General features: G+C 49.1%; 3 protein-coding genes across 3 annotated transcripts; 2 read left to right on the top strand and 1 right to left on the bottom strand.

The window, feature by feature from the left end:
• Positions 1–1864: 1864 nt before the first annotated feature.
• LOC104582109 (transcription factor MYB97) lies at positions 1865–3542 on the top strand. The gene is made up of 3 exons (XM_010231443.2): positions 1865–2188; positions 2273–2894; positions 3076–3542. The coding sequence occupies exons 1-3, from the start codon at positions 1865–1867 to the stop codon at positions 3303–3305; spliced, it is 1176 nt and encodes a 391-aa protein (XP_010229745.1). The 3' UTR covers positions 3306–3542.
• A 3694-nt stretch (positions 3543–7236) lies between these two features.
• Positions 7237–8650, top strand: LOC112271962 (protein FAR1-RELATED SEQUENCE 1-like). Its single transcript, XM_024462281.1, has 2 exons — positions 7237–7842; positions 7936–8650. Exons 1-2 carry the CDS (start codon positions 7327–7329, stop codon positions 8086–8088), a joined length of 669 nt encoding a protein of 222 aa, XP_024318049.1. The 5' UTR covers positions 7237–7326; the 3' UTR covers positions 8089–8650.
• A 156-nt stretch (positions 8651–8806) lies between these two features.
• LOC104582108 (short-chain dehydrogenase reductase 2a) lies at positions 8807–10048 on the bottom strand. Its single transcript, XM_010231442.3, has one exon. It carries the CDS (start codon positions 9999–10001, stop codon positions 8958–8960), a length of 1044 nt encoding a protein of 347 aa, XP_010229744.1. The 5' UTR covers positions 10002–10048; the 3' UTR covers positions 8807–8957.
• Between the last annotated feature and the right edge of the window lie 3031 nt (positions 10049–13079).

Genomic DNA, 13079 nt, shown 5'->3' with positions numbered 1-13079 from the left:
TCTAACTGAAGCGTCAACATAGCCATTCGTATACCCGCACGAACTTGACTACCTTCAAAGGTTTCAGAAAACCTTCTGAGTTGCTCATCCAAAAAGATGAGAAACCGTGAGCGTTGAACGTACTTGGGCCGGGGATGATACCCTAGGTACAGGTCGTTGAACAGAAAGATATTCACCGGAACACCAGAAAAGGATTCCAAAATTACAGAAGATAAAAAACCAACAAAAGCAATACAACACACTGACAAAAACTCAACAGATACATATAAACAGATCTGCGAGTACACAAGCCCAAAATCTGTAAGATCGGGTACACTAAACCTACGTTGACTAAAACTCTTTGACTCCGCGGCAACGTCCGCTAAGGCACACTCACAAAAGAGGAAGAACCAGGGCACCTTTATTCGACATGGCACCGTAGCCTTCACCATCATGTTGCCGATCAAAACCAAACAATTGATATAAGAAAACGCTCCTAGATACTCTTAGAATGAATCGAGGTTCCTCACACCTCGCAGCGCAAAGGCAGCGGCCGGAGGCGAGGAGAACGAACAATTTTCAACAGCGGGTGCTAGGGTTTTCTTCATACATAGGAGTGGTGTTGGAGGGTGCTAGGGTTTTCTTGGTACATAGGAGTGGTGTTGGATGATGATAACACATGTGAACAACGGCGACTTTGATTTTCCTTTCACCAATGTGCGGACTGCAGTGCGTGTGAGTAGGCATATCAGCCCGTCCTAGATGGTCGGTCTATGACAACATTGTGGATGTATGTATAGGTCTTCGTTGGGTTTTAGCTAGTAATTTCTTTTTTGAGCGGTACTAATTAATTGCAACTCTCTTTGTCTTAATCAATGGACCGAGACATTTGGACTGTGATTAGAGAAACTTGCTATCGCACCTGTTATCGTGGTGGACCGAACGTACCTCCACATGAAGCTTGTCGGTTGTGGGCTTGTGGTGGGCTAAGCCCATGGGCCATGGCCTGTGTTGGCGAGCGAGGCCTCCTTTACGGTCCTCCAGTTCGCACGCCCTGGTCGACGGGGGAGCCGCTCGCTGCTACTAGTAGATTGACTCTCTCTAGTCTAGCTTGGAAGCCAGAACAAGTCCACCACCCGCTATTCATCCGGGAATCACTGGATCTCCTCTCCGGCCGGCTCTCTGGCCAAGCGCTAAACAAAGCCAATTAAACCATGCCTAAACTTGGGAGTCCACCCCCATCCCCTGGCTTGACGCCGAGAAGCTAGCTAGCTTCGAGATGGATCCATGGCCGGCCGCGTGTTATAAATAAGGCGCGCGATCGGCGGGGCTATCCGGGAGCTTGACGACCACCCGTCTGTATCCCCCCCGCCCGCTCGCCATCCTCGTCTAGGCTCCTCCCCTTGCCTTCCTCCTCCATCCCAACGCCGTCGTTCCGGCAAAAAATTAATCCTTTTTGGCGGCACGGCGGCACGGCTCGCTGTGTTGTTCCCTGGCCAGTGACGCCGGTCGGGAACCCCATGAGAGCTGGCCATTTCGACCCACATTGACTCCACGAGGAGGAGGAGGAGGAGGAGGAGGAGGAGGAGGAGGAGGAGGAAGAGGCGAGAGATAACCCAAGGCGATTCATTTGATCATCATTCTTTCTTTCTTTTTTCCCCTGGTCCTTCGATCCTACTGATTAGTTCCGGCCAGTTCGATCCCCATTATCCAAGGCAGGCAATGCGCGCGCGGGAGGTGGTTATTATTCGACGAGCGCCGGCCGACGTCGTCGTCGCCTAGCCGCTGTCTCGATCTCGATCTCTCCCCTCTTCTCCGAGCCGACGAGAAGGGGCGGGGAGAAGATCGAGGCACACTTACTTCTTAATCAATCAATCCGTTAAGCATGGAGATGGAGATGTCGTCGAGGGGCAACAACGGCGGCGGCGGAGGAGGAGGAGGAGGGGAGTTAGGAGGGCTGAAGAAGGGGCCGTGGACGCAGGCGGAGGACACGGTGCTGCTGGAGCACGTCCGCCGGCACGGCGAGGGCAACTGGAACGCGGTGCGGCGTGAGGCCGGGCTGCAGCGGTGCGGCAAGAGCTGCCGCCTCCGCTGGGCCAACCACCTCCGGCCCAACCTCCGCAAGGGCCCATTCTCCCCTGACGAGGAGCGCCTCATCCTCCGCCTCCACGGCCTCATCGGCAACAAATGGGCCCGCATCTCCTCCCACGTACGGCCACAATGCTTCTCTTTTTTTTTTTCTTATTCGGTCTTCTTCTTCTTCGATTCGATTCTGATCCTTTTGATTTTGAAGCTGCCGGGGAGGACGGACAACGAGGTGAAGAACTACTGGAACACGCGGCTCAAGCGGCGGCAGCGCGCCGGGCAGCCCATGTACCCGCCGGACGTCGAGCGGGAGATCGCGCTCTTCCGCGCCCACAACCTCAACCCCTTCGCCCCCGCCCCCGCCGCCCGCGCCGCCCGCCCGGCGCCGTTGGTCCTGCAGGACGGGAGGAACTCGTTCGCGCTGCCGCCGAAAGTGCCGTCGCCCTCCTCTGCCTCTGCCTCCGCTCACTCGCCGCTCATCAACCAGAGCTACCCGCTCCTCAACCAAATCCAACAGCAGCAGCATCACCATGGAAACCACCATCATGCTCACCACCACCCGGTGCTCCATCATCATGGCGGCGGCGGGTTCAGGGCGGCGGCGGGGCTCCCGCCATTGCCGGCCAGAGCTCGCGAGGTCCTCCACCCTTCGAACCAGTTTCACGCGGCGGCGGACGACGGCGGCGACGGCCTGAGCCTGGGCCTGCTCGAGGCGATGCTGCTCGGCGAAGAGAACCTCACCCACCACCACCGCCAGACCTCGTCGCAGTACTCACCCGCTCCGGGAAACCAGGACCCGCTCCATGGCGGGAAATGGGACTTCCTCTTTGGTCAGTGGCATCTTGCTCTATTTGATTTGAATTCATGCTGAATTTCTAAGCAAAACTTTTGTCCGATGTTGCTTATTTTCCCCTTGAAATGGATGTGTATGGGTTGTTCATTATCCACCATGGCATATTAATTACTCTCTGATCCTAAATTCTTGTCGCGGTTTTAATCGATGATATGCAGATGACATGAAGGCAGAGACGGGGAGGACGGCGAACGCGGCGGTGGAGGAGATGCCAGCAAGCATGTTCGTCGGACCGGTTTCCAGGGATCAGTGGCTGCAGGGCACCGGTGGCGGGTCGCCGGGGCCATCGTCGGTCGTCACCACGGACGACGAGTTCGGCGGCCTCGACGTGCAGCGCCTCATGTCGTCGCTGCCTCTGTCGACCGGCGAGCTCAACTGGAACGCCTAGTTTCGAAAAAAAAAAGGATCGAAAACACTAAAAAAACAAACAAACAAGAAACAAAAAAGCATAGGGATGGTGTTTTACTTCTGCGAGGGCAGCCTACGCGCGCCTTCTTCTTTTCTTAACGAGCCATGTTTTATGTTTGCGACGACAGCTCCTGTGACCGATTGTTCAAAGTATTACAGGTGTTTTCGTATGTGTGTGTTTTGCTCGATTGGAGAACACGGGCAGCTAGTTGCCCAACACACCAGGTTCAACTTTGAAACCACAGTGATCAGAGGAAATCCGCGCATAAATATCACTCACTCACTCAAGCCTAGAAACAAGGCTGTAAGACACTAGTGCATTGCTATGAATCAATGCTAATTTGTTCATATCTAAATAAACATATAGTATATGTTTGTAAACCCACACATTGGCCAAGTTCTTTTCGAAGGCTTCTATCCCAAAGAAACTAGCCTCCACCTGAAGAGCATGACACACGTGTCGAATATGCACAAAAAGCCTAGTAAACCCAGTCAAACCACATGGATAAGTATAATTAGAATGTTATCATACCAACGATCACTCTTGTCTTTTTTTTCATCGGATTGTTAGATTTATGTGTTTTCCCTTTGAAACAGAGATCAAAGGATTTCTTTCGTCTCCGTTCCTTTGAGTCCAATGAGTGAATAGTAGCATACCAACGAAGGAAAAAGCCCTTTTCCTGCTTGGGGCTTCGTCTCAGCTATTGCATTGCTTAGCTTTGCCTCAAGCAAAATGGAAAGTCTATCAGTGGACGAGGAAGACGGTTATCGAGGTCTCAGGTCTTTAAAAAAACAAATATCAAGGTCCAAGTCAACAGGAACATATAAAATTAACATATACTAATATGTTTTGCCCAAAAATTCTGAGACGGTCCCTAAAAAGGAGAAGAAGCCGAACGAGGAGAGGCGCGACCGCACGGACAGACATTGTTTGCAGGAGCAGAAATACCACCTCATCCTCTGTACCCACCGGATGGGGAAATGTGAGTAACCAAGAAAAGGAAATATGACAAACTATGGTTTTTCTCTGTGACTTGTGTTGGGTTCCTTCGCACATTTGGAAAGCGTGAGCACGGACAAGAATCGAACTAGGAAGCAATCGTGTCTCCTCCATCTCACTGTCTCACGCAAATTGTTTCCTGCTGACCGATTCATTTCTAATATCCTACTGCTGTGCTTGCGTACTTGCAAAAGGTCGCCGCTTCTGGCTCCCAAATCGATCGGTGTCGATTTTTGTTTCTAGTGTCAGGCAGTTTTGACTTGTACCTGCAATTCTCATTAGAATGGGATGGATGGTGCACTGCACATTGGGCGATCTTATTAATCTTTTGCGATCTGCCGAAAGAGGCACGATTAAAAGAAGTAGAACGTTAAACAAGCAGGCAAACTGAGCAGATGCTTCTCTGTTACTACTAACTGTACTAGAAATCGATTCAAATCAAGCTAAAAAAAGAAGAAATCGATTCAAATCTAACCAAGCAGGCAAATTGATCCAATCTAAACATGAACTACTAGTCTAGTACTCCCTGTTCTTTTTTATAAGACGTTTTGATAAGCGTTCTGGCAAGTCAATTCTTATAAACGGGAAATTATAAGCAATGCCAGTCCCCAAGCTCCACTGTAGATTCTGTAGTGTCAGACAGTTTTAACTTGTACCTGCCACTGATGGGTGCATCCTGCGACTCTCTCCTGCGGAGCCGAATCCAGTGCCTTGCTGTGGTAAAGGCACCGCGTGCCCTGCGGCCTCCCATCCACCGTTTAATTAGATCGGACGGCTAGCAGCTTGATCCTCACCTGCCTGTCTACCCGAGCGCAACAGAGGAAAGAAGCAAGAGGCAAATTCTTCGCGGGCTTCTGGGGCTCTCCCGCCATCGTCGCCGCCGCGGGAGGCGGAGGAGAGCAAGCTCCACCGGCCGCCAGTGGCTCCTCCGCCCCTGTCCGACGGCCTCCATCGCCTCTCCTCTCAGCGCCTCGACGGCCTCCCCCACCCCGCCTCTCCCTGACCCGACGGAGCTCCCGCCCGCCTCCATCGCCCCTCCTCTTAGCGCCTCGACGGCCTCCCCCACCCCGCCTCTCCCCGACCCGACGGAGCTCCCGCCCCGACGGCCTCGTCCGCCCGCCTCTCCCGGCTCCGACGGCCTCTCCTCCGCCCTTTGTCGACTTCCTGAGGCCCCGCTCCCCCTCTCTCCTGGATCCCCCCGCTCCCGGCTCCAACGGTGGGAGAAGCCCCATCTCTGCCGGCCTCCAGAAGCAGCAGGTATGCATTTTGCTTCTTTGTTATGAATTTTGTGATGTGTGTGCTACCTAATTGTGCAAATTCGCGTTGATTTGGGTGATCTGTTGTGCGAATTTCAGCATTTGTGCAATGGGAGACATTGATAAAGCAATGCCTCAAGTAGGCATGCGGTTTAAAAATCCAGATGAAGCTTGGGTGTTTTGGGTTGCATATGGGGGTCGTGCAGGGTTTGATGTGAGGAAAAGAAACAAAAATGCTAGCAAGTTAGATGGTCAAGTAGTGTCATGTAGATTTGTTTGTTCCAATGAGGGTATTGGGAAAAAAATAGAGAAATATTGGATCATGTGCCAAAGCGTTTTAGGGCTGAAAGGACAGATTGCAAAGCTCGGATGACTGTAACCTTGAATCGACTTGCACGAAATTATGAAATCACTGATGTTGTGTTGGAACACAATCACTTTCTTCAATTACCCCAAACATGTCACTTGATGGCATCACAAAGGAAGATTTCTGAAATGCAAGCTTTTGAAATAGAAATCGCTGAGAATTCTGGAATTATGCCAAAAGCTGCTCACGAGTTTGCTTGTCGTCAAGTTGGTGGACCACTTAACCTTGGCTACACTTGTCGTGACCAAAAGAATCATTTGCGAAGCAAGCGGCAGAGGGAGTTGGCTTTTGGACAAGCCGGTAGTATGTTGAAGTATTTCCATGACAAAATCGTTGAGAACCCATCTTTCCAATATGCTTTGCAGTTGGATTGTGAGGAGCATATAACCAACATATTCTGGGCTGATGCTAAAATGGTTCTTAACTATGCACATTTTGGTGATGTTGTCACATTTGATACTACTTTTGGCACAAACAAAGAATATAGGCCATTTGGTGTTTTTCTTGGGCTCAATCAATTCAGAGAAACCAGCATTTTCGGTGCTGCACTGCTATTTGATGAAACATGTGACTCATTTACATGGATTTTTTCGAGACTTTTCTAGCTGCACATAATGGAAGGCAACCTAGAACTATTTACACGCATCAAGATGCAGCGATAGGGAAAGCTATTGAGAAAGTCTTCACGGAATCATATCATGGATTGTGCACCTTTCATATAATGCAGAATGCTGTCAAACATTTAACTCAAGTGAAGGGTCAAGAAAATGATGAAGGTAAAGAGAAAGATGAGGGGAAAGATGAAGACGAGGAGTCTCATATTCTCACTGATTTTAGTCATTGTATGTATGGTTATGAGAACAAAGACGAATTTGAAGAAGCATTTGACAATACGAGACAAAAGGTGCATAAGCAATCTTGGTTAGATAGTATCTACAAGTTGAAAGAAAAATGGGCTGAATGTTATATGAGAGATGTTTTCAGTTTGGGAGTGAGAAGTACACAACTTAGTGAGAGCTTCAATAATTCATTGAAAAACCATTTGAAACCAGATTTTCATATTGTTCGGTTCTTGATGCATTTTGAGAGGACGGTAGAAGTAAAAAGAAGAACGGAATGAATTTGAGGCAAGGAAGAAGTTACCAAGAATCAAAATGCACACACCTATGTTGGTGCTAGCAAGCAAAGAGTACACTCCGGTTATTTTTGAAGTTTTCCAAAGTGAATATGAAAGATCCATGGCTGCATGCACTAGAATATTGGATGAACTAACAAGTTTGCTATTTCTATTGGGAGTTTGCATGGTGATCTGAAATTTGAGGAGGAGCGCATAGTGACAGGTGATCCTTTGACCCAAATAGTTTCATGTAGTTGTGGAATGTTCAATAGGACGGGAATATTATGTGGACATGGTCTCAAAGTTCTCGATTTTATGAATATAAAGACCTTGCCAACACACTACTACTTAAAGAGATGGACTAGGGAAGCACGTAACGGAAGCATACTTGATAGACAAGGAAGGAACGTGGTAGAAAATCCAAAGTTGGAAGCTCAGCTTCGGTACAAGAATTTGTCTCACAAATTTCACACAATGGCATATAAAGTAGTCAACTCTCTTGAATGTTGTCTCATGTTAGAAAATGCACTTGACAACATTGGTCCTCAATTAGAGGATAAACTCAATGCAACTACCAATACTATGGATAAGCAAGGTAGTGGCCAAGAAAATGTTGACCCAAATCTTCAGCAAACAAATGAGTTTCTTACTGCTGCAAAGCTCAAGAAAAAGGAGGTTCCATCAAAAAATTTAAGGAGAAAGAAAACTTGGCTTGATAAGTTACTCAAGGGGAGGCGGCCAATTCAAGTTGCTGCATCCAAAAACAGAGGAGCAAAGGTATGTTGCAATATTTACATTATATGTTGTTGGAGCTCCTATGTTGTTACCATTCATTTCTAAACTACTTTCTACAATTTGTTTTATTGGCAGCAACCAAAGAAACATGATGGTGTAGAGTCTCAAGTAGGAGTGGAGAAGGATGACAACAATAAAGGAGCAAATCTAGAGATTCAAGGGTGTGACGCCATCATCAGTTACACGCAGCTCTTGACGGACGCCATTTATGATGAGCATATCTTCTAGCATGTACGACCTATAGTATTTTGGATTTTGGACAATATCGACTAATATTTTGGACATAGTTGACTATAGTATTTTGGATTTTGTGGCTAAATGAAGTCTTTTGTGGCCTAACTGATCATGTAAGAACAAATTCCTGTGCTAAGTGCTTCCAACTTTCAATCTGTCAACTGTTCAGATTTGGGACTGCAGATTTGTAAAGAAATTAGAGTTGATGAACTATTGTTCTTATATAAACCTGTGCAGATTTCAGATGTTGAGAGGTGTAATCTGTACTTATAAACATGCTGTTGTATTCTGCGTTCAAAAATAACCTGCTGTTTTATTCCTATTCTTCTAAACCTGCTGCTGTAAGTGTGTGTGCCGTGTAGATTCGTTGCCAGCCGTCCGATATGACTTGAAGGTGGATTCTGCGGGCACGCGGTGCCTTCGCCGCAGCAAGCCACTGGATCCGGCTCCCTCTCCTGCAGTCCTATTATTCCCCTCGAGAACTCTCATCTTCTGCTTCTGTCCTCTGACCTGTTCTTCTGCCAGTGTTTGTTGTTTGTACGCGATCCTGTAATGCCAGGAAACAAAGCCAAAGAAAAAGACTTGTAACTGTTCAAGCCTAGTCGGTCGAGCAGAAAGAAAGTCAGGACTGAAACCCTGTGTTCTTCAGTTCAGTGTCATCCTCGCTCGCTGGAATACCGAACCGTTCGTGCATTCCGTCAGTCCAGAAACATGAAAACTGAATGATTAATAAGCAGAGACCATGATATAAGAACCAATCCAACACCAAGGTAATTTTAATCAAGTATACACGGACAGGCCGCAGGCACAGGACCATTGTATTCTGCTCGGAATGAAATTAACCGGGATTAATCCGTTGAGATTCAGAGTCCGATGACGTTCCTGGAGGTGGTGACGCCGCCGTCGACGACGAGGTTGTGCCCGGAGACGTAGCTGGACTCGTCGCTGGCCAGGAAGAGCGCCGCCTCCGCCACGTCCGCCTCCCTCAGCGTCGGCCCTTTGAGAGTCGCCATCCCGCGCAGCATCTCCTCCGTCTTCTCCACCTCCGACGCCCACCGCGCGCCGCTCATCACGATGCCCTCGTCGTCTTCGTCCCCGGCGCCGGCGGTGCGGTCCCTCCAGGCGTTGACGAGCATGCTGGTGGCGACGCCGAAGGGGGAGACGCAGTTGACCCGGATGCCGTGCTTCCCGAGCTCGCACGCCGCGTTCTTGGTGAGCCCCAGCAGCGCGTGCTTGGACGCCGTGTACGCGTGCGGGCCCATGCCGCCCAGCACCCCCGCCACGCTCGCCACCGACACGATGCTTCCGCCATGGCCGTTGCCGTTGCCCTGGAGCATGGCACGGGCCGCGTGCTTCATGCCGAGCGCGGCGCCGAGCGCGTTCACGCGGAGCACGCGGTCAAACTCGGCCGCGTCCAGGGACGCGATGCTGTTGGTGTTGTTGTTGGGGGAGCCCGTGCCCTGGCCGCCGAGGACGCCGGCGTTGTTGCAGAGCACGTCGAGGCGGCCGTGCGCGGCCAGGGCAAGCCCCACGGCGCGCTCCACGTCGGCCTCGCAGGACACGTCGCAGTGCACGAAGCTGCAGCAGGCAAGGGATTCGGCTCCGGCTTCTTCTCCGGTGCCGATGAGGGAGGACGCGAGGGCCTGGCCGGCGGCGTCGTCGATGTCGGCGATGAGGACGCGGGCGCCGTGGCGGACGAAGACGCGCACGATGGCCTCCCCGATCCCGCGCGCGCCGCCCGTCACGATGGCCACCTTCCCCTCCAGCCTCCTCCTGCCGGCGGCGGCGGCGCCCGTGGCCGCGGCCGCGGGAGCGGCGGCATTGTTGCTGGTGGCGTTGTCCGCCGCAGGCCACGCGCGAGGGGCGGCGATCTTGTCGGCGGGCATGAACTCGAGGGCGGTCGTCATGGCTCCTACCTCAATTCTGACAAGCAAGCAAAGCCAGCGGCGGCGCGAGGAAGAAGACGAGGTATACGGAGCGGCGGGGCTGGGGCAGCACGGAGTTATATAAGTGCGGAGTACGAGATGGACGGCCGGATTTGGTTTGCGTGGAAGGGCAAGAGAATGGCGTGGACGGCGTGCGTGTGGACACGTGTATACGGACTGCCGCCGTTTGGATGGATCGGGGTCGGTAGGTTTGACCCTCTCAAATCTCAATCTCTGCCAAGCTTTAGAGATTGACGTCAGCGCAAAGTCACTCCCAGGCCCCAGCGGCTGGATAGATAGATAGACGCGGTGCCAGGCAAGCCGGTCCGGGGTCAAATGCCCGCGTCCGTATCCACCAGACTCTATTCTATTCTACCAAGTCAAATTTTATTGTTGATCGATCCTGGATGTCATTAGTTAATTATTACTGCACCTAACAATAGAGTAGCTGGCTGGCTGGCTAGCCAGGCCAGATCGGCCGATCTTGACAGCGGCTAATTTTGGATCCATTCGGTATGATTGATTCTCACATGCTGCTCATAGTAAAAAGGCAAAAGGCATTGTGTAGTGCAGAGACCATGAGGATGGGACGACGGTATATACGAATTAGTACAAATTTGCACTAAAATATCGACAAGATTTAGGAACGGTATGTTCTCATGTTGAAGACCTGGAACAGGAGTGCCTATGTATGTATAGCTAGGATACCTAGATGCCGGGTTAGAACACATTGACTGCAATAAGGAATCACAAAGCGTGCAACACGACCCCGTGTATTAATTTTATTTATTTATTTGATCATTTTCGCACTCGGCCGGCCAGCCGCTTATACGTTCTTTAAGCAAATTACGCCCACAGCTGGTTCGTTTAATTACTTGATTACGTTTGCACATGATCGCACTGATTGGCCGCCGATTCATTCATCACATTTGCTTCGGCCTCCAACCTCTGATTCTGAAAGCAAAATAGTAAATGTTTTTACCTGTAGTGAAAAGTCACTTTCTGTAGCCAGCAGCTGGTGCGCGATCAAGCTGGCTAGCTAGCGTCATTTTCCGGGTAATCGTGTACGGAACTCACGCTAGATTTACCCGTTGTCGGTTGTTAAATCTAATCGCATCCGTCGTATTCGCATCGGATCGATCCATCACCACCAAGTAATTTTATTACTGGATCCCTTGGGCACATTTTTTTCCAGTTGGTTAATCCATCACGTCTGACTATCAGGTTAATTGGCTTAGCTAGATCTGTCTTTAGACATGATCAACACACAGTCACAGTAACACTTGCTGCAAGAAGGCACTTAAGCTTGCAACGGAAGTAAGCTGGTATGGTCTGGTCAGTGGCGCAGAGCGTTGGTTGCGAGAGTTCTCCACGGCTACGGCTAGCGTAATTAGTTTACGTTAATTACCCTCTAAAAACTTGATCAGCTTAGCTAGCTGATTAAAGTTGATGTGACCGATCTCTTCCAGGTCAGAGACGAAAGGGACGGCTGAAAGGGACCGACGACGGCTCCATCCATATCGATCCATCCGTGTCGTCTGATGCAATCTTGGCAGATTTGTGCCAATGATATCACATCAATTGATTAATTAACCCTGTTAAAAGTTCCTCGAGTCCTTCCATAACCTACGCAGGCGGTTAGGCTAGCTCCATGACAGCTTCATTTTCACTGCTTCAGATATATATTCAGACCCCTTGTTTTTGACACTCTATATTCAGATCCTTGATGAAGAGCTTTATGCACTAGCCAACGAAATCAAAAGGCCGATCTGATGGAAAGGGCTAGGCAATTCATTTATACTTCAACACTCCCCCTCACATATGGAAGGTGTTAGGCAATTCACTTATACTTCAACACCCTCCCTCACCTGTGGCTCCCGCAGGCCTAAACATGGATCGAAAGTGCGCTGCAATTTAATTGCGGCAACCGGGTCTTAAACTCGAGACCTCTTGGCTCTGATACCATGAAGAGCTTCACGCACTAGCCAACGCAACCAACAGACCGATCTGATGGAAGAGGCTAGGCAATTCACTTATACTTCAACACTTGATGCTGCCTGCTGTACGACAGCACTGATATAGCTTAATTGCAACGATTCTATTCTAAGGTTACGTTATGGGTCCACATACAAAATGAGACGCATTTGGAAGCGTATTGAAAACTTAATTGCAACGATTCTATTCTAAGGTTACATTACGGGTCCACATACAAAATGAGACGCATATCATAGCGTATTGGAAACTTAAATGCAACGATTCTATTCTAAGGTTACATTACGGGTCCACATACAAAATGAGACGCATTTGAGAGCGTATTGGAAACTTAATTGCAACGATTCTATTATAAGGTTACATTACGGGTCCACATACAAAATGAGACGCATTTGGGAGCGCATTACGGCTCCACACAGGAAGAAGAAGAAGAAAGAGATTTTTGATAGGATTTCATTTGGTTGAATTTGAATTCCGGGTTAAAAATCATGTTAGTCTACCACATGGAATTGAAGAGTGAGAGGCAATTCTAGAAAAATGATGGCTTTTAGAGAGGAATTGAGGCTAGTTATAGTGTGGTTTCATGAAATTTGAGATTGAATTCATGTGGCTAATTTCGTGCCAACCAAACAAGTTGTTTTTTAAAATTCAAAATGAATTTTACAATTCTATGCCCAAATGATGGATGCCAAACGAGTTGTTAGGAGAAACTTACGAGCGAGGAGATCTGGGACATCAATTAGAGATCTCAAGACTAGTATCCAGACTAATTAACCTCACTAAAATAGGTTTCATGGTAGCTGTCATGCACAAAAAGAAATAACTTAATTTACAGGGTCCGGATCGATCAAATGTTTTATAGCCACGAGATTGGGAAGCTTCCTAGCTGGTGTATATTGTACTACTCTGTATTGATATACGTATTTGATCAGCTAGCTACGTATACTAGTGCATGTATTAGGTACAGCAGAGTTAGCCGCAGAAGTGAGAAACAGAGAGTCAAAACCTCCCGGTGTTCAGTTTTCCCATATTGCTATTTTTCAGCAACTTCCGGACAAACTAAAGCAA

The sequence above is a fragment of the Brachypodium distachyon genome, chromosome 1 (assembly GCF_000005505.3).
Source record: "Brachypodium distachyon strain Bd21 chromosome 1, Brachypodium_distachyon_v3.0, whole genome shotgun sequence".
NCBI classification, from domain to species: domain Eukaryota; kingdom Viridiplantae; phylum Streptophyta; class Magnoliopsida; order Poales; family Poaceae; genus Brachypodium; species Brachypodium distachyon.
This window is presented reverse-complemented; position numbering and strand designations above follow the sequence as displayed.